The sequence below is a fragment of the Loxodonta africana genome, chromosome 14 (genome assembly GCF_030014295.1).
Source record: "Loxodonta africana isolate mLoxAfr1 chromosome 14, mLoxAfr1.hap2, whole genome shotgun sequence".
NCBI classification, from domain to species: Eukaryota; Metazoa; Chordata; class Mammalia; order Proboscidea; family Elephantidae; genus Loxodonta; species Loxodonta africana.
Window position 1 is genome coordinate 36,197,655 of NC_087355.1, and position 22,724 is coordinate 36,220,378.

Sequence of the window (22,724 nt, forward strand, 5' to 3'; positions counted from 1 at the left end):
AGGTAGTATACCCACTACCTAGGTTCTGCCATTAACATTTTGCTACATTTATTTCATTATGTCTCTATCTATCCATCAGATTAGTTTATGACACATTTCAAAATTTTGCAGACATCAATACACTTCTCCCTAAATACTTAAGCATGCATATCATTATCTAGAGTTCAGTATTTATTTTTCTTTTGATGCAAAATATAGGTTGTATTCCCTGAATTGACAACACGTACACCTGTTTACCCAAATTTCTGTGAAGATATCTAACATGACTATCACCTCATGCCCCTTCCGACATTAATCTTCCCCTACCTCCATCTCTTCTCTTCCCCCTGCCCCCCAGCAAGAAACATTCTGGGATGTTTTCTATATTGTTGCTTTTTGCTATTTATTATTTCTTTAAATTTACTTTGCCCTTCATTTTCTAGTTTCTTATTGTAAGTGCTTAGGTCATAATTTTAAACGTGTCTATTTTTTTCTAGTACAATGGAAACCATGGTGGCGTGGTGGTTAAATGCCATGGCTGCTCACCAAAGGGTCAGCAGTTTGAATGCACCAGGCGCACCTTGGAAACTCTATGGGGCAGTTCTACTCTGTCCTGTAGGGTTGCTATGAGTCGGAATCAACTAGACAGCACTGGGTTTGGTTTGGTTTTGGTTCGAATACAATAATTTAAAGCAACAAATACCCCTCTAATAGCCACAAAATTTGCTGTCTTCAGTTAGAAATATTTTCCAGTTTTCCTTGTGATATCTTCCTTGATCCAAGGATTATTTAGAAATATCTTTTTAAATTTTTAAATATTTGTGGTTTTCTTAGATATGTTACTGCTATTTCTGTCTTCCCTTTTGCTCAGAAAACATAATTCTAAATCATATCATTCTTTTTAAATTCTTTGATATGTATTTTATGGCCCGGCGTATATCTGTCTCAGTGAATATATTTTAAGCGCTTGGAAAGTGCATTCTGCAGTTGTTAGGTCAGGACAGTTGATAGCATTTTCAGATGATCCATGCCTTTACTGATTTTTTTGTCTGGTTCTGTCCGTTGCTGATGCTGGGGTTTTGTTTTTATTTTGTTCTTTGTTTTGTCTGGTTCTATCAGTTGCTGAGCGAGAGGTGTTAAGTCCCCAGCTCTGATTGTGGATTTGCCTCTTTCTCCTTTAATTCTCTCGGCCCTTCTCATGTTTTGAAGCTCTGTTATTAAGCACATACACAAGCTCTGCTTTGTCTTCCTGATGGACTGATCTTTTTACTGTATGTCCATGTTTACCTTTGGACCTCTGGGACCTCTTTGATTTAAAACCTATTTGATATTTTCTATTCTTATAGGGTCGCTATGAGTCGGAATGACTTGACTGCAACGGAGTCAACGAGGTAGTCTTCTTATGCCTACAGTTTACTTGAGAAATCTTTTTCAGTCAATTTACTTTTTTTTTTTTTAATTTTTATTGTCCTTTAAGTGAAAGTTTACATATCAAGTCAGTCTCTCACACTCGGTTTACTTTTTTTATGACAGTCCTATTGAGTTATAATTCCCTTGTCATACAGTTCATCCATTTATAGTGTAGAACTCAATGTTTTTTTAGTATACAGGCAGGACATATTCGAGTTACGACAAACCACACTTAAGATTGTTCTTTTTTTTTTGGTATGTCCTATCACTAGTAATATGTATTAGATATAGCGTTACAGTGCATAATTCGCTGATGTTATCATTCTCAGATATAATGTTTTCAACCCCTAAAGACAAATAAAGATCAGATTTATAAGTGTACTGATAATAAAAGGCAAAAATAGTGAAACCTAAAAAATGAACTATTTGACTTCCATCAGAGCCCCTTATGACAGAGTAGCTATTGGAATGGAACCCCACCATAAGTCAGGGACACCCTGTATTCACAAAGTTGTACATCCATTACCATAGTCAACGTTTGAAAACATTTTCATCACCCCAAAAAGAAACTTCAGTTCCTGTCTAGAGGGGAGATGTAAAGTCTGAGGGGGACAGAAACTGGCTGAATAAATACAGAAATACAGGGTGGAGAGAAGGAGCGTACTGTCTCATTAGGAGAAGAACAGCTAGGAGTCTATAGCAAGGTGTATATAAGGTTTTGTATGAGAGATTGACTTGATTTGTAAACTTTCACTTAAAGCACAATAAAAATAAATTAAAAAAAAAAAAAGTGCATACTCCTTAACAGCCACTGTCCATTTCCCTGTAAACCCCACAGCTGTAGGCAACCACTAGTCTACTTTCTGTCTATGGATTTGCCTTTCTAGACATTGCATATAAATAGACTTATATAATATAGGCATACCTCAGAGATATTGTGGATTCCATTCCAGACCACCGCAGTAAAGCGAATATTGCAGTAAAGCAAGTCACAAATTTTTTGGTTTCCCAGTGTATATAAAAGTTAAGTTTATTATACTGTAGTCTATTAAGTGCACAGTAGCATTATGTCTCAATTAAAAAATATTTTATTGCTAAAAAAATGCAAACCATCATCTGAGCCTTCAACAAGTTGAAATTTTTTTGATGGCAGATGGTCTTGCTTTGATGTTGATGGCTGCTGACTCATTTGGGTGGTGGTTGCTATAGTTTGGGGTGGCTGTGGCAGTTTCTAAAACTAAGACAACAATGAAGTTTGCCACATTGATTGACTCTTCCTTTCATGGAAGATTTCTCTGTAGCATGGGATGTTGTTTGATAGCCTTTTACTTACAGTAGAACTTCTTTCAAAATTGCGGTCAATCCTCTGAAACCCTGCTACTACTTTATCAACTTAGTTTGTGTAATATTCTAAGTCCTTTGTTGTCATTTCAACAGTGTTCACAGTATCTTCACCAGGAGTAGATTCCATCTTAAGAAACCACTTTCTTTGCTCATCCATAAGAAGCAATGCAGTCATATCTTAAACTCCACTTCTAATTCTCTGGCTGTTTCCATCCCATATGGCAGTTACTTCCTCCACTGAAGTATTGAACCCTTCAAAGTCATCTTTGAGCGTTGGAATCAGCTTCTTCCAATCTCCTGTTAATGTTGGTATTTTGACTTCCTCCCATGAATCGCGAATGTTCTTGATGGCATGTAGAATGGTGAATCCTTTCCAGAAAGTTTTCAATTTACTTTGCCCAGATCCATCAGAGGAATTATCATCTATAGCAGATATAGCCTTACCGAATGTATTTCTTAAGTAATAAGACTTAAAAGTCAGAATTACTCCTTAATCCATGGGCTGCAGAATGGATGTTGTGTTAGCAGGCATGAAAACATTAATTTCCTTGTGCATCTCTATCAGAATTCTTGGGTGATACAGGTGCGTTGTCAATGAGCAGTAACATTTTGAAAGGAATCTTCTTTTCTGAGCAGTAGGTCTCAACAGTAGGCTGAAAATATTCAGTAAACCATGCTATAAACAGAGGTGCCCTCATCCAGGCTTTGCTGTTCCATTTATAGAGCACAGGCACAGTAGATTTAGCATAATTCTTAAGGGCCCTAGGATTTTCAGAATGGGAAATGAGCGTTAACTTCAATTTAAAGTCATCAGCTGCATTAGGCTCTAACAAGAGAGTCAGACTGTCCTTTGAAGCCAGGCATTGACGTCTCTCTAGCTATGAAAATCCTAGATGACACCTTCTTCAAATATAAGCTGTGTGTCTACATGGAAAATCCGTTGCTCAGCGTAGCCACCTTCATCAGTTACCCGGACCTTCTGGACAGCCCTGCAGCTGCTACATCAGTACTTGCTGCTTCCTTTTGCACCTTTATGTTCACGGAGACAGCTGCTTTCCTCTGCTAACTTCAAACTTCTTCTGCAACTTCCTCACCACTCTGAGGCTTCATAAAGAGAGTCATGGCCTTGCTTTGGATTAGACTTTGGCTTAAGGGACTGTTGTAGCTGGTTTGATGTTCTATGCAGACCTCTAAAACCTCCGTATCAGCAATAAGGCTGTTTGACTTTTTTGCCATTCATGTGTGTTCACTGGAGTAACACTTCGAATTTTCTTCAAGAATTTTTCCTTTGAATTCACAACTTGGCTAACTGGTGCAAGAGGCTGGCTTTCAGCCTATCTTGGCCTTTTACGTGCCTTCCTCACTAAATTTAAGAGATGTGAGTCTCTCCCTTTCACGTGAACACTTAGAGGCCGTTGTAGGGTTATCAGTTGGCCTAATTTCAATATTGTGTCTTGGGAAAACAGATGCCTAAGGAGAGGGAGAGAAACAGAACAGCTGGTTGGAGCAATAGGAACACACAAAATATTCATCAGTTAAGTTTGCCCTCTTATCCTGCTTGGGATTTCACCACCAATTATAGTATGTTAGACTTTTTAATATTGTTACACAATTCCCTGAGATTCTGTTCATTTTTATAAATTTTTTTCTATATTCTTCATGTTGAATAATTTCCATTGAACTGCCTTCAAATTAATTTACTCTTTCCTGTATCACCTTACTCTGCTGTTAAGCCAGTCAATTTTTACGTCAGACATAGTTTACAGTTATAGATCCATCTTTTATAGTTTTTATTTCTTTGCTGAGTGTTTTTTATCTTTTCATTTATGACAAGCATATTGTTTTATCTCATTGAGCATGGTATCACTGTATTGAAGTTCTTGGCTGCTCGTTTCACCATTTGGGACATACCAGGTTTGTTTTCCATTGATTGCCTTTTCTCTTGAGAATAGGCTGTATTTTTTTGGTTCATATGGTGAGTAATTTTGAATTGTATCCTAGACATTTTAAATGTGGTGGAGATTTTTGGTTCTCATATTCCTCCAAAGAGTTGATATTTTTGTTTTAGCAAGAATTTAACTTGCTTTGATTCAAACTATAAATTTGTCTGTTAGGCAGCACTTCAAATCTCAGTTCATATCTTTTATCCTTTAGTGGGCTACTAGCAGTCTACACTCGTATTTTCCTTTAGTCCTACAGACCTGAAAGTCTGGTTTTTCTGTGTTTTAGACCCCCCTACTTGATGCCAATTGAAATATACCCTTGGATTAAAAACCATAAAAACAAAAATATCTCATTGTAGTCCATTTTTCCAAGTGTCAGCTCCCCTCTAGGTTAAGCCTGCTTTTGTTTACTTTTTTAGGGCCTTCAGGTACTTTTTGTTTGGTTTGGTTTGCTTTCTATTTTTTCCAACATTTATGTTTGGTTTGCTTTCTGTTTTTTCCAGCATTTATGTTTGGTTTCTATTTTTTCCAGCATTTATGTTTGGTTTGGTTTCTATTTTTTCCAGCATTTATAGTTATTTTCTGTGGGATGGTCAACCTGATAGGAGCTTACTTGCCCATACCAGAAGCTGAATTCTCCTGTCTTTAATTTCAAACATATCTAGTTTTGTAAACCCTTAATCTTGTAACAAGTCATAATACTTTAGGAAATTTCAAATTTTAAAGCTTTTTTTTTATATTAACTTGAGCTTTTAACAGACTTTGGGTTTGTTTGTTTGTTTGTCTTATTCTAGACGTCTAAGTCTTTAATAGATAATGTTCCTGAAAAAGACTTAAGACCAAAAAGAGAGACAGATGTGACTTCCGAAAGTGACTGTGGAAACAGAAAAGAAATCAATAGAAAAATTTCTCGAAGATCAAAAATCCCGTATTATTCCAAAACTACTCAAACTATTAAGCACCACAGTAAAAACAGCCCTTTTATAAGGTATCTATTTTTTTTTTTTATTGTCATTTCAGAAATTCAGATAAGGCCTACAGTCAGAAGTAATATTATGGCTTCTTTCAAAAAGCTAACTCATGGTGATATATGTCACTTTACTAAGATCAAAGATTTGACTTTTTAGTCTTTCTGGCTTAGATTTGGTCAGTACATTCATATAAATTTATACGAGAGGACACATTTCTCTGTGATAGATTTTCACTACCTAAATTGTGAAAATAACATATAAAACCAAAATTCCATTGAATTCATATACAGTGGGAAATAAAGCTGTCATAGAATCCAGATATTCCTTAGTCTACATGACCAACCTTTTCTCTCTCTGTGGGCAGATCTAGATGAGAAGATGAATCCTAATTAGATAATACTTCCCGAGCTTATGATCAAAGGTGAATATAAGATGATCATCTTCAAAGCATCAGGGTAAGATAGCCTGATGCTTGTGTTTTCATAATAGAGGTCACCATGACAGTGGTTCAGAATAGACTATACCCTGGGATAGGTACAGTTCAGCTTTTTGCCTTTGTAATCCTCCTTTTTCAAAAAGTATGCTTTTATTTTAATTCTTCCCTAGCTGCTCATTTACTCTTATATATACATTTAATCATTCAGTTCATTCATTCATGGTCAGGGCATATTACCCTGGAATCCTTTGGTCTCTGGCTAGTGACACAACCTATCCACTCTGGTCCATTATGTGTCAGTTTTAAGCTTTTAACTCTCAAAAGGTAATTTTATATTTACCGGTTTTCTAAGTTCTTGGTGTCATCTTATCATGGTCCCAAGTATTGATAAAAACCAATGACCATTGAGTTGATTCCAACTTATAGTGACCCCATAGGATGGAGTAGAACTGCCCTGTAGGGTTTCTGAGGAGCGCCTGGTGGATGCAAACTGCTGACCTTTTGGTTAACAGCCATAGCTCTTAACTACTGTGCCACCACGGTTTCCCAAATATTGAAAATACTTTTTAAATGTATTATGACTATAACCAGGATTTCTTCCCTACCTTATGTATGTTGAAAATTGAACGTTTTTAGGATAGTTATCTATTCAAGTTACTGTTGTTTTTTATTTTGAGGACTCCATTTTTAAAGCTGTTAACATATATGTCTACAAATGTCAATGTTTGAGAAAACTAATATGAATACCGTTCTTTCCTGTTTTATTCTTTGCAGTTGTAATCGTAAAATGAGACAACCTTACTTTAAAGAATTATATGTAAGATCATCTTTAGCGAACTGTGATACATTAGCAGAATCAGAAGGACAGAGGAATGAAATAATTAAAGTAGACAGAAGTAGCTCAGAAGACATCACTTACCGGGTATGAGTTAGGAGATTAAGAAAAAATGGATGTGAATGATTTAGTTTTAAATACAAAGTTATTCCGAGAGAAATCATGCATGTTTTTATGAGTGAAAAAATATTGATTGTCATTTTATTGAAATAATGTGAATGAATGAGTTATTTTTCCCTCGTATTTCCAGATTTTGTGCTATGTTACTGTTTTGTATAATTTTTAAAGGACTGGAAGTTATGCATTTATTCAAAATTAGGTTTAGATGAAATCATTTTGTTACATACTTGTAAAAAAAAAACTTGTTTTTTTAATTTAAATAAAACTCAAATTTTTCTCCCACGATTAGCTCTATTTTAGGTTATAATTAAAATCTAAATACAACAAAACCTTAGATTTCACTAGTTTTTTTGATAATTCAGAAATGAAAATTTCTACAAATGAGAAGCTAATTATAATGGGAAGTTCAGTGACCTTTGACTAGTCACTTAACTTTTTTTGTCTTTTTCTCATTTCGGGGGAAAAAAATGATGGTGCTAGATAATATCTGGGGCCCTTTTCACCTTTAAAGGTAAAGGTGTATGTTCTAAATTTTCAAATCCTTGTTTCTTAAAGGAAACCCTTGTGGTGTAGTGATTAAGTGCTACGGCTGCTAACCAAAGGGTCAGCAGTTTGAATCTGCCAGGCGCTCCTTGGAAACTCTATGGGGCAGTTGTACTCTGTCTTATAAGGTCGCTATGAGTCGGAATCGACTCGACGGCACTGGGTTTGGTTTTGGTTTTTTATTTCTTAAAGTAGTGGTTCCTAACTTTTTTGTATTTCAGACCACTTTAAACATCTAAGGAGCTCTGTGAGTCCTGTCCTCGGGGAAATCTACTTCTACACACACACAAAATTTGTATATAATTTTAATGTTTTCATGGACTATCTTGATTCCCAGTATTGGGCCCATGAACTCCAGATCAAGAGGCAGCCAACTTTAAAATTCTTCAGTGTTTGCCTTAACTATTCTCATGTTGTGGTAATTTTTAGTACAAGTTTGTTACTTTATACTTTTCACTAACTTGCCCATATATTACTTGTTCAGGTACTGGTCATACCTGATTTTAATGTGTACTATTTTTCAAATAATAGAATTACCGTTTAAAATATTCACACCTTTCATGCATATGGGTTTCCTCTCGTTCTCAAATGTGGAAGCATTAATATTGAGAGAAATAGTTATGACAACAACAATGATAGCAGCTAACATTTATTGAATTTATTATGTGTCAGGCACTGTTTTATATGTTTTTCTCACATTGATTTGTTTCTCACAACAGCCTTTTGAAATAGGTACTGTTATTTCTATATTACAAATGAGAAAATTGAGGATTGAAAGTTTAGGGAACTTTCCTAAGTTCACATAACACTTTTCTTTCAGTCCCTTGTTGAACAACTCGATCAAGAGAGAGAGAAGAGATGGAAAGCTCAACAAACTGAAAAGAAACTTATTGATTATATCAGTGAACTGCACAAGAATGCAAAAGAAAAGAAAGATGTTCATAGCTTGGCTCTGCTTACCACAGATAGGTAAGGGAAAGGTATGCCTCAGTATGAAGATTGGAACTGAAAGTTTAAACTTGGAACTGAAAGTTTAAACTTGCCTAAGTTTAAACTAGCTGTAGTATAATAAAATACAATATATGTGGGTTTTTTTAATTTAAACTGACTTGGCTAAGAGAGTTAGTGCTTTATTAGCTTTTTATATAAACTAGGAATTCAGATTACATTTATTTGAGCCCTCCATCTGTTTACCTTAAGCTGAGAGGTGTCAGAAATAGACGCAAATAAGTATTATAAGAACCACAAGAGACTAGAGCAGAGATTGGCCAACTTTCTATACAGGCTCAGGTGGTAGATATTTTAGGCTTTGTAGGCCATAGTCAGTCTCTGTCACATATTTGTCTTCTACAGTGGACTTTAGTATCAGATCACCAAAAAAAACCAAACCCATTGCTGTCAAGTCGATAACCCCAGTTTTTTCTAGTATTTTCATTTTTTTCCAACTCAGCCATTTCATCTCCAGTTTTTTCTTTTCTTTTTTTTTTTTAATCGCGTTCTTTAATACAGATCTATCTTATTCCATCCTGTGAGAATACCGTACCATTTTCAGAAATTAAAGTAATTTTTTTCTTCTATTTCCTGTAGCTAATTATTTCTGAATTATGCTTTTACTCAAGGGGTGATGAGATTTTTCCATAAGATTCCTGTTGTTTTAATCTCTTCTTATCCTTGAATGTACACTAGATTTTTAGCCTTGATGTTTGCTGACAAACAGGGTTTGGGAAGTTGCTGTTGCTTCCGTTTGCTACCCCATGGTGCAGTGAATAATTTCCTTCCTATGATGATCTTAATTGAATAGTAAGCTCTCAGCCCAGTTGCCAGTTTCTTTTAGGTGTTTTACCCACAGGTTTAATGATGCTTAGGTGGTATCTTCTACCCCACTACCTAACTGTGTCATACCCTATACCCATGAAGACAAGGAAAGCTACAATACTGAACATGTATTAATTGAGAACCGTTTAATTACGCAGACTGTGGTGTATTATGCTGTCACTCATCCTACGCCACTGCCCACCATCTTCCTGCTGTATTTGTGTCTTGGAAAAACTGTCTCTGAGTTGGTAGAAGCAGATGCTGGGTGAGGGGAAAGGACAGGATGAATATATTAACAGTATTCTGTCCACCTCAGAAAAACAGCACTCTTACGGTAGGTAGCCAAGATTGTTGTAGCGATAGATTTATAGAGACCTTGTGACTCTGAGTTACAGACAGATGGTGGAAGAGAGAGGATGTCTTCCTTTTTTAAGAAAGATGCAGTTTCATGAGGCAAAGTCTGAGTGTTCTATGAGTTGCTTTAATTTAGTTCCATTTGCTGTATAATTAAATTTCCTCCCTGATTTTGGCATTATGTCATCTCTCGTTTTTAGTCATATAAATTTTTGTTTTATTCTGTATTGTGGGTATTATTTAGTGAAATACTAGAGGAGGCTGTGTCTGGACTGTCAGCTAGATTCTGTTTAAATTGGAAGGCTTTGTGCACACTTCATTTCTAACTTTACTATGTACTTTCCCATGTTACATTTTCATTGTTCTTTTGAAAATTGAGCCTTATTCCTTTTGGATTCCACTTTTATCTAAACCCGAATGTTTGTTTGGGATTAGATTCTCATGAGTCCTCATGTTCTGTTACGTGCCTTGGTAGGGACTCTGTGGCCTTAACACCTAGCACAGGATCTAGTACCTAGGTAGCATTCTATGAGTATTTGTTATCTCAAAAAATGGATCTTATTTACTATAGTTTTAATACCTAACCCGTAAGCTCCCAAATCTGTTATCCAGACTTCCTAATAGTCTATTAAAAATGCCTTGCCTACAATAAAAAAAAAAAAAGATCCACTGCCGTCAAGTCGATTCTGACTCCCAGCAACCCTATAGGACAGAGTAGAGCTGCCCCATAGGATTTCCAAGGCTGTTAGTCTTTATGGAAGCAGACTGCCACATCTTTCTCCCATGGAGCAGCTGATGAGTTTGAACTGCCAGCCTTTTGGTTAGCAGCTGAGCACTTTAACCACTGCATCACCAGGGTTCTTTTTGCCTACAGTGCTCATAAGAATCTCAAGTTATAGGTTGTCTCCAGATAGACTGGTCCTGCTCCTTTCTTGTATTTCTGGTCCTATAAATAGTGTCTTGTCCTATGCAGTCAGCTATCAAAGGTAGAAATCTAGAGGTCGTTTTTGTTCCTTCCTTTCTCTTTCTCATGTCCTGCAGCCAGTTAGTGTTGTTATCTTCTTCATTCTACTTCTTAAAATATGTTGAAACTGTTTCCTCTGTACCCCAAAATGGTTATCTTTATCTTTTTGTGTCCCTTATCTCTTGCTTAGATAATTGCTTTAGTTCTCCTCATCCATAGCTTTTCTGCCCCCATCTCCTATATAATCCACAGAATAAAATGCAAAACTCTTTGATACAGCATACCAAAGTGGAGTTTGAGAGAGTAAACACAGGAAGACTGGTTTGGAGATAACTGTCAAAGGCAAGGAAGAGATGGTAAGGACAAAAATTGGAGAAATGACTATAATATATACGTTGATAGATATATAAAATTTTTTCAAATACGGCTTAGAAATTACAGTAGATGTACATTAGAGTTGTTGCCTACCTCAATAATTCCTTCGGGTGGCTGTGTCTTTGCTATTCCATCCCCCCTTTCCAAACACTGGACTTGTGTTCCACTATAAACTGCCTCTCTGCCTATGATATTTGATCCGGGGGTGAGCACCTGTCCCAAGCTGAGAAAATCATAATGCCTTAGCCCACAGTGATCAGTTCATGCAGTGGGCATGTGAACCAAACTGTACTTATCAGAGCCTTCCCTAGAACTCTCCTGTGTTGAGGCAGAGAAAGGTAGCCTTTCCTGTTTAGCTCCCTGAGCAATTAGAATGTGAGCCCAGTGATGTTTGTGCCTTCCCCCCACCCCACCACCGATACTTCCCTTGACACACATAAAGAAGCCTGCAGTAGGAAAAACTGAAGCCATCATGCAGAGAACCAGAGACTGAGGGGCCTGGTTGTGTTCATGTCCTTGGTTTCCATGGTCGTTCAGAATTGTGCCACCCCATATAAACACATAATTTCATGAATGAGAATCAGCACAGGCTAGTTCCTATGAGGCAGAGGTTGCATATGTCCCAGATTTCCACCTTCTCCTAGCTGCTGTGCCAGTCCATCATCTCTGACACTCTCCCTCCCCTCAGCACTTTTCTTTCCCCCACTGGCTTCAGTAATTTGCTGTGACATCTCATGGAACTCACACGCTATACTTACAGTTAAATGGTTTATCGGAAGACGACTTGGAATAGAATGCAACTTGGGAGTAATAGGATACAACTCAGGAGACTGGATGCCATTCATCCATCAGGACAGCTTTCTCACAGGGTAGTCCTTGGAGCAAAAGTACTCCAAGCTAGTGCACTTCTTGATCAGGAGTTGCAGACAGCTCTCTACCGTTCAGGCCCTTTTCAGCCGCTGGCCCCCTTCTGGGCCTGTCACAGCTGACTTTTCCTCTGGGTACCTTCCAGGCCTCTTGCCATTTTCAGCATTATAGCCCTTGGCCCATATTACAGCTTTTTTAGAAAGTTCCTCATGCAGGAACCATGAGTCCAAGCCATTCTACTCCAGGCTCTTGGTCTTGAGGTTCCCTTTTTCCCCTCTCCAAACCTCTGTGGGGTTATCTGCTTATATAAGCAAACTCCTTGTCAGTTTCAAGGTGTGGTCCTCCAGCAGGACCACAAACCAACCAGTCTCCTCAGTGAACTACAAGTTGCACTGTCATATTGGATGGTTTTACACATAGGTAAACCAACCAGTCCCTGCAAGGTAAGTAAAATAGACCAGTCACAGGGCAGGCTGCAGCCCAGGGCCAGAAAGGCCGTATATAAGAAACCCATTGCACTGTACCATCCTTTTCTGAGTTTGGTTTTGTGAGCCAATAAATTCTCCCTATTAACCTAGTTAAGACTTTTACGTTGTAATCAAAGGGTTTTTAGCTAATAACAGAGCTAGGACCAGTACATGTCAAAGTTGACTCCAAGGTAGCTTTTCATATAGCACTTCTGTCACATGGCTTTATAAATACATGTGTCTGATCCCTGTGCTAGATATTGAGCTTCTTGAAGGTACAGACTAAATCTTATTCATCTTGTTTGTTTTTAAGCCCACACTTAGCACAATGCCTGAAATAAATTATGTGTTTAGTAGAGCTTTGCTGTTGAATAATGAAGTTCACATTAGGTAAAGTTTCATTAATTTATGTAGACTGTTTTTCCCTTTTGTCATCATTAGTTTCAGGGATGGGGAAAGGTATATTACTTTGTTTCTCAATCATTTTTTACTCTGAGAGTTTGAAACATACTTCAAATCTTTAATGTAAGCTTTAACATAAATTATAATTTTTATCATTTTTTTATGGACAGTTACTTAAAGCTACATTTTATTTCTGCTTTAGGCTAAAGGAAGTTATTTATAAAGAGAGAAATTCCAAAGTACAACTGGAAGTTATGGTTCACACACTTCAAAGTGAAATTAAAAAACTAACTGTTGAATTACTTAAAGCCAGAGATCAACAAGAGGGTCATGTTAAAGACTTAAGAACGCTGGAAAAAGCATTAGAAAAATTGGAGAGGCAAAAATTTTATCAGCAGACGGCACAGGTATTTCTCTATTTTAATATATTAGTCACATGGATTAACACAAATTCATAGCTTCTGTCTTGAAATGAATTATACCATTATAGTAAACCAAAAAGATGCTGGGCTACGTGTAAAAATTAATGTAAATATATAACAATTTACCTTGTTGAATGATTTCTAAATTAAAGCTACTGGTGCTTGCACAAAGCAATTACAAGAAGAGTTGGTAGAAACAGTGCAGGTTGTTAGGCTTGTATTCTGAGAGCTAATTTTTAAGTCTCCTTGGAGTGCTTGAAGGAATTTAATTTCATGCTTTCGGAATGGAAATTTTCACTGGGTATCTGATGTTTTTTTTTTTTTTTTTTATCTCTGATGCAACTAAGCAATAGTTAAAGCTGGTGTGTTTAATGGCTATAAAGTTGTAGTTCGTGTGTGACCGTATAGTATCATTAAATTGGTAAACTTTGAAAATCAATTTAGTCAATAGTTCCTTTTATTTATATAAGGCACTTTTCTTTTGGAAACTGGCATTAAAATAATTGTAATTGCATATGTTTTACTCAGGTAAGACTTATTCAAGAGGTGGAGCTCAAAGCTGCAGCTGCCGATAGAGAAATAAACTTACTTAGAAATTCTCTTCGTCAAGAAAAGGAAAAGTTGCAACAGCTTCATGAACTTTTTGCACTGAAAGAACAAGAACACAGGTAAATGAAAAATATATCAGAAAAATACTGACATTTAAAAAGTAGAAAAAGAAGGCTACTACTTTTTTTCTCTAAAACCTAAAAATAGATTGTGACTGGGCAGTGGTGTGAAGTCTGGCAGAACTAGCTCATAGAAAATGCCATGTTCATGTACACATTTAATCAGTCTTATAGCAAGAACTAGTAGCTAGTTCAAAAAAAGAACTAGTATCCTGAAGACAGATAGGTGGTGCCTATATTGTCAGTGTTTTTTGTTTTTGTTTTTGTTGTCATAATATGTGTGAGTGAGACAACTATTGGAAATTAGAGGGAAATAATCACACAAAATCTGGAATTTTGGACTTAGTTTGCTTCACAAATGTCTAGGTTCCATTTTAAAGAAACCAAAACTAGAAATAGTAAGTTTTGTATTATGGGTTTGATTTATGCAAAGAGTGGAGGACTTCTGAGAATGAGCTCACATAATAGAAAACATTGGCCTTGTATTAAAAGATTGGTAAATAAGTTCACACTTTAACTGACTTTTTGTATTAACCAACTATCAGTCCAAATCAGACTATACTTATTGTATGCCAAAGACTGAGCCAAAGTAGATGATGTAAAGCAGATCCTGACTTCTGCAAATACATGTAAAGAATTTCAGAAGCCATAGAATGATCTGAACTATCTCAGTGAAGCTTTTACATACTCCACTTATCCCCATCAGCACTGAATACAGAATCAAATAAAACCCTTTCTTATTCTATCTGCCATCCTGTGCCTAATTTCTGTGCTGAAAGTGGGGAGCTGATCTTAGATTCATGATAGTGAATATGGAATATTTAAGAACTATTTAAAAACCTTTAAAATTTTTCTTTTCAGGTGACGGCATCCTGTGATTTTTATTTGTTTCTTATTCCAGGAAAGAACTTGAAACAAGGGCGTTTTTTAGTGAAGCTGACTTCCAGGATGCCTTAGCTAAAGAAATAGCCAAACAAGAGAGCAAGCATGAGCAAGATATAAAAGAATATCAAGAGAAAATCAATACGTTAGTCCAGCAGTATATGGATTTAGAAGATGAATTCCGTATCGCGTTAACTGTCGAAGCCAGAAGATTCAAAGATGTAAGAATTGGCATCTAGCTCTTTATTGAAAACAATCAGCAAGATACCATTTGATGAGAGGACTATATTTTAGAATCTGGGCTGTATTTACATATTGGCTATACGACTTTAGCAAATTACCTACATTCTTACAACCTTAGTTCCTAACATAAATGGATTAGCTATACATTAGTACCATTGTAAAACCTAAGATCATATATGGTGAAGTAAAGAGAGCACTGGAATAGGAATTGGGAACCTGAATTATCTGCTATTACTATAGAGCAGGGGCTGGTAAGTTAAGGCCCTCTAGGCCAAATCTGGCCCACTTCCTGTTGTTTTTTTTTTTTTAATAAAATTTTGTTGGAAAACTGGCATGCACATTTGTTCACATATTATCTATGGCTACTTTTGTGTTACAATGGCAGGATGGAGTGAATTATCCCTGACTTTTACTCTTGTGCTAAAATTGATTCTAAAATGGAAAGAAGTAAACTTTTTCCCGAAACAGATTTTCTAAATATTTGGAGAACTGTTACTTATAATGCAATTTTGAAATGTAGGTTAAAGATGGTTTTGAAAATGTCGCAACTGAATTAGCAAAGAGCAAGCATGCTCTTGTTTGGGCTCAGCGAAAAGAAAATGAATCTTCCTCTTTAATTAAAGACCTGACCTCTATGGTAAAGGAACAGAAAACAAAACTTGCAGAAGTTTCCAAATCAAAACAGGAAACAGCAGCAAACTTACAGGTAAGGCACAGTAATATTGTATTTCCTTTTTAACTTTGTGTATCATTTTCTTAAGTGTGTTATGATTTTAGGAGCACACAAAATGAACTTTTAAGTGATAAGTGATACTAGTTATTTATCATGGTGTACATAAGTAATGTAACTAGGAGAGTAAACCTATGACTTCACAGATACATTGCTAACACTAAAATAGTGCTTAAGTAAAATCAGCAAATTAATTTTAAGAGATATATTAGGTAAGTAGCTTTCAGTTTTACAGTAATACAGCAAAAATTGTGAAGGTGATACTCTTGATTTAAGTTTGAGAAATACTACTTGAATTGCTGATGTTAATTGTATGATTACGGTTACTGTTTTTAGCTATACAGAACTATAATAGTTTTAACTTCTTTATTGCTGTTGTCTCCATTTTAAACATTAGTGCTATTTTGCCCAAGATAATTTACTTCCTGAAAGAGGCATTTAAACTATTGGTATAAATGCTTGGCAAGAAATCTGGGATATTACAGGTTGTAGTTGCTCTTTTAAGATACTGGCATAAGTTTTGAAGAAAGATCCTGTTAAAATTTGACTTTTTATTCCATGGTCTACATTTATCTTTAGTTAATAAAATTAAAACTTTTTATGATGTAAAATTTGGGAACATTTACTTTGTTTAAATAACATTTTTTTTTCAAGATGCAAAAAAATTTACATAACTCACATTATTTTCAATTTTTGGGGGGATATACAGAATCAACTGAACACTCTTGAACTTTTGATTGAAGATGACAAGCAGAAGAGTATTCAAATTGAACTTCTCAAGCAAGAAAAAGTCCAACTTATTTCCGAGCTAGCAGCCAAGGAATCACTAATTCATGGCTTAAGAACAGAAAGAAAAGTATGGGGACATGAGCTGGCACAACAGGGTAAAATTCTCACATTTTCAAGGGGAAATAGCCCATTCTTAGAAGCCAACAAATTTGGGTATTGGACAGAGAAGGAAGGGCTTAACTCTGCTTACAGAAGCCAAGAAAGGCAACTCTTCATCTGAAAGGATAAGTAGACGTTTGCTAGCCAAAGAGGAGTGAAGTGCCTCTTAGTGGAAAATAATTTATTACGGCAATCAAAAAGTTATATTCCTAATTTTTTTATTTTTGTTTTCTTCCCAAAATAATTTGGCCACTTTTTCAACAAGTATACCTTTACAATGCTACAGTTAAATAAGTTGTTGGAAATATTTTTTATGCAATGGTTTTAAATTCTTTGTATAGTATGCAGCATTCCTTTTTTTTATTCACATATTTGTGACATGTAACCTACTTTGCATGCAGTAATGTAAAATAGTGTAGGAATAAAAATACTTTAGGTATAGGAAATCCTCAACCTCATTCCTTTTCCAATCACCATGAAGCAAGAGATGTACACTATTTTATGGTATTCCTCAAAAAAACAAAAAGCAAACCCAGTGCCGTCGAGTCTATTCCGACTCATAGCGACCCTATAGGACAGAATAGAACTGCCCCTTAGAGTTTCCAAGGAGCGCCTGGTGGATTCGAACTGCCAGCCCTTTGGTTAGCAGCTGTAGCCTAGATACCTTAAAAATCACAAGTAGCTAGATGTTGGCCCTAATGTAGCATTGCTCATTTTTCCATTCCATGTAGAAATTTTTAATATGATTTTGTTTGTTGAATGCCATAACATAACCAATTAATTATTATATGTCTGAGTTATCTGGTCTTCTCTTTATTCATGATTTTAGATAAATTGCCACAGATCTTAAACAGGCCTTTTTGTTCTTTCTCTTCAATTATAGTATTATATATTTTGTTTCTTTATTTCAGTTTTTGTTTTTATTGTTACGCATTGTTAAACTGGATTTTCATAAAATACAAAGCCTCCAAAGTCTGTTAAGTCTACTACTGATGATGTTTGTTTCTTAGGAGCTGCTATGGCCCAAAATCATGGAAATTTAGAGGCCAAAATTGAAGGTTTATGTAGAGAGAATGAATCTCTGCGAAAGGCAAATGAACGTGATTGTGATGCTTTAAGAATTAAGAGTAAAATCATAGAAGACCAAACTGAAACCATTAGAAAATTGAAAGGCGTAAGTTCGACATTTTATTTTGGAAAAAGAGCATATGGTGGTTTGGAAATCAATGGGTCAAAGTACCCAAAAGTATTTGTCTCAATGATTCCTAACTCTTGTGGAATTTAGGATACAATAGTATGGATTTCTTTTACAATGTTTGCCTCTTTTCAAAGTGCTATATGATATTTGGAAATCCTGGTGGCATAGTGGTTAAGTGTTAACGGCTGCTGACCAAAAGGTCGGCAGTTCGAATCTACCAGGCACTCCTTGGAAACTCTATAGGGCAGTTCTACTCTGTACTGTAGAGTCGCTATGGGTCGGAATCGATTCAGCAGCAACGGATTTTTTGGGTATGATATTTATTAGCTTGAAATGAATTTTACTTCAAATTTATATTGCCATTTGAAATAGAAATACTGAGTATCAATACAGGATTAGGAATCATAAAAAAGTTGACATTTTTTAAAACGTCATTTTAAAAAGAAGCCTTAGTGGTGCACTTGGCTGTTAACCTCAAGGTTGGTGGTTCAACCTGACGATCTACTTCTGTAAAGATTATAGCCATGAAAACCCTACGGGAGAGTTGTACTCTGTCACATGGGGTCGCTATGAGTGGAAAAGGACTCAGTGGCACTGAACAACAACCCTTTTACAGCATTTTTTATTATCTTCCAGTGTTGCTGAATCATTTCTCAAAATTGTGACAAAACCTACCATTTCATGTTGAAGAGGTTGTAAAAGATTGATACTTTCTTCCAAGGGAACCTGTTTTTACCTTCTTCTTTAATATAACCAAAAAAAAAAAACTAAACCCACTGCCATTGAGTCGATTCTGACTCATAGTGACCCTAGAGGACAGAGTAGAACTGCCCCATAGAGTTTCCAAGGAGCACCTGGCAGATTTGAACTGCCAGCCTTTTGGTTAGCAGACATGGCACTTAACCACTACACCACCAGGGTTTCCCTTCTTCAGTGTAGCCTATCTTAAAACTGAAAACTAACAGGACCACTTGTTTCAAAGGATCTTACCTGAGAGTTCTCCAAAGAAATCTTCTGAAAGTTACCTTGGGCACCGAATCAAATTTGAATTCCAAAGCTTTCTCTTAAATATTGTCTCTTAAGATGTGAAGATAACTAAGAGTTTTTAAGAAACTTCCGGTTAGGATATTCAGCCATCAAGTTAGGCACTCACCCTTCAGAATAACTATAACTGGATAAGATTGGATTCTTTTTTTTTTTTTTAAATCATTTTCAAGAAACTCTGAGAGCTTATCAAGTTCAAAAAATAAACATATTTGTTACTCTTGCTATATCTATCGCTAGATTTAAACTGTAAGTGCTGTGTGTCACAACAGCTGGTTCCGCTGGTGCTCACCCGCTCAAAGCTTTACTTTCAGTATCTTCAGAATGTCCAAGATAACTATCATACGTGCAAAGCTGCGCTCAAAGTTATTACTGAAATTTTTTAGCAATAAGCCTTTTGTTGTTGTTTTAAACTCTAGCCGAGGGGAGAAGGGGACTCACTGCTTCGGGAACACGGCGCTTCCCTGGTGATAGAAGTAGATGGCAGTGACGGTTAAGCAATGATGAACATAATCAGTGTCACTGAATGGTACACATGAAGAGTGTCCAAGTGGTGGCTACTGTGTTACGTATAGATTTGCCAGAGTTTTAGAAAAAATGCAAATTAAAAAAAAACCTAAAAAAAAAATACAGAGCAAAACATGATATTCAGAGATATAAATACAATGTTTTGGGCATCACTGACAACTTCTACGGTAAGATTGCCGCCCTCTTAACAATCTCTGAGTAATTTGGGAAGGAAATGACTAGTACTAAATGACAGTGGATCCAGAAAAACAGATGGGTTTTGGTCTTTGATTTTGGATGTAAAAAAATGCTTTGATTTTCAACCCAATATTGATGAAACACTGCAAGTGCATATCTTAAAAACTTTGATTTGCAACTTAGTACATTTACTTTAAAGAAAATTGCCTCAGCCTCAAAGATATCATGAGATTGATGGTAGTTTCCAACTAATTGCGTAACGTACAAAGATAAAAAACAAAAAAAACCCAAACCCAGTGCCGTCGACTCATTTCCGACTCATAGTGACCCTATAGGACAGGGTAGAACTGCCCCATAGAGTTTCCAAGGAGCGCCTGGTGGATTCAAACTGCTGACCCTTTGGATACAAAGATAGTTGGACACAATTTCTTTGATCAGTATTTATCAAAACCAAACCATACCCGTTGCCATCAAGTCGATCCCAACTCAGAGCAGCCCCACAGGACAGAGTAGAGGTGCCGCGTAGGGCTTCCAAGGCTGTGATCTGCATGGAAGCAGGCTGCACATCCTTCTCCCACGGGGTAGCGGGAGTTCAAACTGCCGGCCTTTCAGTTAGCAGCCAGGTGCTTTAACCACGGTGCCACCAGGGCACCTGAAATTCATCATAACTAATATTTAAAGAGTTAATGACCTGATCTGTAAAATTTGGAGTTTGATGTTTTCAACTAAGTAGAGTCTATCTTTAGCGTCTGACTATAGAAATTAGAAACAGAATTTATTATTTTAGTTTTTTTTTACTTTTCCGTATAGTATCACAAGATTTGTCCGGTTCTGTGATGTTCATTATTTTTTATTAATATGGTTATTTCATAAGAATCTTTTTATACCCTTTATGGATTCCTGATAATATGTGTTAGGACTGCTCAGTCTCGGGAGCTTCAGAGAATCACTTGAAGAAAATAAACAAGTCGTGACTTTTATGTGAATGTTGGTCAAGACTAGAAGACAACCTGACATCTTTGCTTAGAATTTTTAGATATATAATGCACTGAGGAATTGGACTACATTCTTTGAAATACTTATGAATTCATACTTAAATTAGCTTTGTCCAGTATTTGTTTGTTTCCATTTTCTATTTACCAAAAGCGAAAAAGAAGAAAAACCAGTGGAGACTGGTGAGAGGAACAGGGTAAAAAATAAGAACTACCAATTTCATCTAGTTTGACTTGCAGAGTTATGACTGATGTTTTTAGTACTGGTGTGTAGCAGGGCTGTTGTAGACTTCCAGATTAAAAAAAAAAAATTTTTTTTTTTTACACCCCCTTAAAACAAACAAGTGTTCTTTGAAATAACCCATATGGATTCTAACATGTGCAAACATTTAATAATGCCTAAGACTTGTTTTTTGTTTTGTTTTGTTTTTTATAAGACAGTTTTGGTCTTTTTTTGCATTTCCTCTTATTTCTATTATATAAATATAGGATAAACTCTAACTTGTAATACAGAAGATAAGACTTGTTTTTTGTTTTGTTTTGTTTTTTATAAGACAGTTTTGGTCTTTCTTTGCGTTTCCTCTTATTTCTATTATATAAATATAGGATAAACTCTAACTTGTAATACAGAAGATAAAATAAGTTTTCAGGAATGTAAGGCTGTTACATTTTAATAGTGATGAAATCAAACTTTATTTTGAATTTAAAACATTTACTCACCATAACGTAAAAACACATCTGCTTAACACATTAGAAATAGTATAATTTGTACAGTATGTGCACAGCGGACATCAGTCTTTGATGTATCATAATCAGCTGCCTAAAATTTTCGTTGTGTTTCTGTCATGAAAACACAGATATCTTTCAAATGCAAAATTAGAATGCCGAATGTTTTTCAAACTTTAAACACACCTCTTCAGATTTTCGTGCTGCTTTCTTTTCCCTCCTCTCATATCTACCTCTGTGACTGACAATTACTGACTTTACTGAAATAAAAAATATAAATAAGACAAAGATTTGATCATTCCAAATTACACTTAATACATAGTAGTGGTGATGTTTCTGATTGTGATTAAAAATGTTCTGTAAATTTTTTTGTAAGGCACTCATTGGGCAGTTTATTTTTTAATTTGTAGTTTTTATAATAATATTAAACCATATATAATAAACTAGAAAATGAGACATTTAGGGTTAATAAAGTACTGATTTTTTCCTTGAAGTGTTTACAAGAAAGAGATGAGGACATCAAAACATTACAAGAGAAGATCTCTGAAATACAGAAATGCACTCAAGAACAACTTGAGGAAAAATCTTCACAACTGGATGATGTAATTGAGAAATTAGAAAAACATAATGAAAGAAGAGGAAAACTAAAACAGCAGTTAAAAGAAAAGGAAGAAGAACTTGAAGAAATTAGAAATGCTTACAGGTATCAGTTTCCTATTAAGAAATAAAATGTAGCTCACTTATTTCTTATAACCAATTTTATTTTTAAAATTATTTCTTCTCATGTTAGTACACTTAATCAGAAGTGGCATGATAAAGGAGAACTTCTAAGTCATCTTGAAACACAAGTAAAAGAAGTGAAAGAAAAATTTGAAAACAAGGAAAGGAAACTTAAAGAAGAAAGAGACAAAAGTATAGAAATACAAAAGTAAGTATAACATCCTAAAGGATGTAAGATATCTTCAAACATAAACACTGAATTAGGATGGATGAGGTATGTATAAAGAATGAAGAAAGGGCTAAAAATATGTAGGACGTAGTTACTTGCCAAATGTTTTATTTCCATGCATGAGAAATTAAATTGCCTCAGCCTCAAAGATATCATTTAACAAATTAATCTCTCTATGTTTTAAATCCTCATCTATAAAATGATAATGATAGTTCCTACCTTAAATGTTTGATGTGAGGTTTAAACTGTGTGTTTATGTATGTGTCTGTGTAGAGAGAGAGTTATATGGCCATATATGATATTTTTATGCAAATAACATGCTCCTACATTGTTTGCTGACTGTGCCCTCCTACCGCACGGTATTTTTGTAAGCACACTGTGCTGATTTTTTTTTACAGCAACATGTAGAAAATGTCATAGCAGCATTTATGAAAATACCTCACAGGGGGAGG

General features: G+C 35.6%; 1 protein-coding gene across 2 annotated transcripts in view; it reads left to right on the forward strand.

The window, feature by feature from the left end:
* Positions 1-22,724, forward strand: part of LRRCC1 (leucine rich repeat and coiled-coil centrosomal protein 1) — a 38,934-nt gene that overhangs the window by 12,321 nt on the left and 3,889 nt on the right. The window contains exons 7-17 of one of the 2 annotated variants that reach the window (XM_010588379.3): positions 5,471-5,664; positions 6,858-7,005; positions 8,402-8,550; positions 13,028-13,232; positions 13,776-13,915; positions 14,817-15,018; positions 15,561-15,746; positions 16,480-16,654; positions 17,669-17,832; positions 21,818-22,026; positions 22,114-22,251. In XM_010588379.3, coding sequence (XP_010586681.2) covers positions 5,471-5,664; positions 6,858-7,005; positions 8,402-8,550; positions 13,028-13,232; positions 13,776-13,915; positions 14,817-15,018; positions 15,561-15,746; positions 16,480-16,654; positions 17,669-17,832; positions 21,818-22,026; positions 22,114-22,251 — 1,910 coding nt within the window. Of the gene's footprint in view, positions 1-5,470; positions 5,665-5,744; positions 6,103-6,857; positions 7,006-8,401; positions 8,551-13,027; positions 13,233-13,775; positions 13,916-14,816; positions 15,019-15,560; positions 15,747-16,479; positions 16,655-17,668; positions 17,833-21,817; positions 22,027-22,113; positions 22,252-22,724 lie in introns of those variants that run through there. The other variant, XM_064267880.1, reaches the window with a different exon arrangement.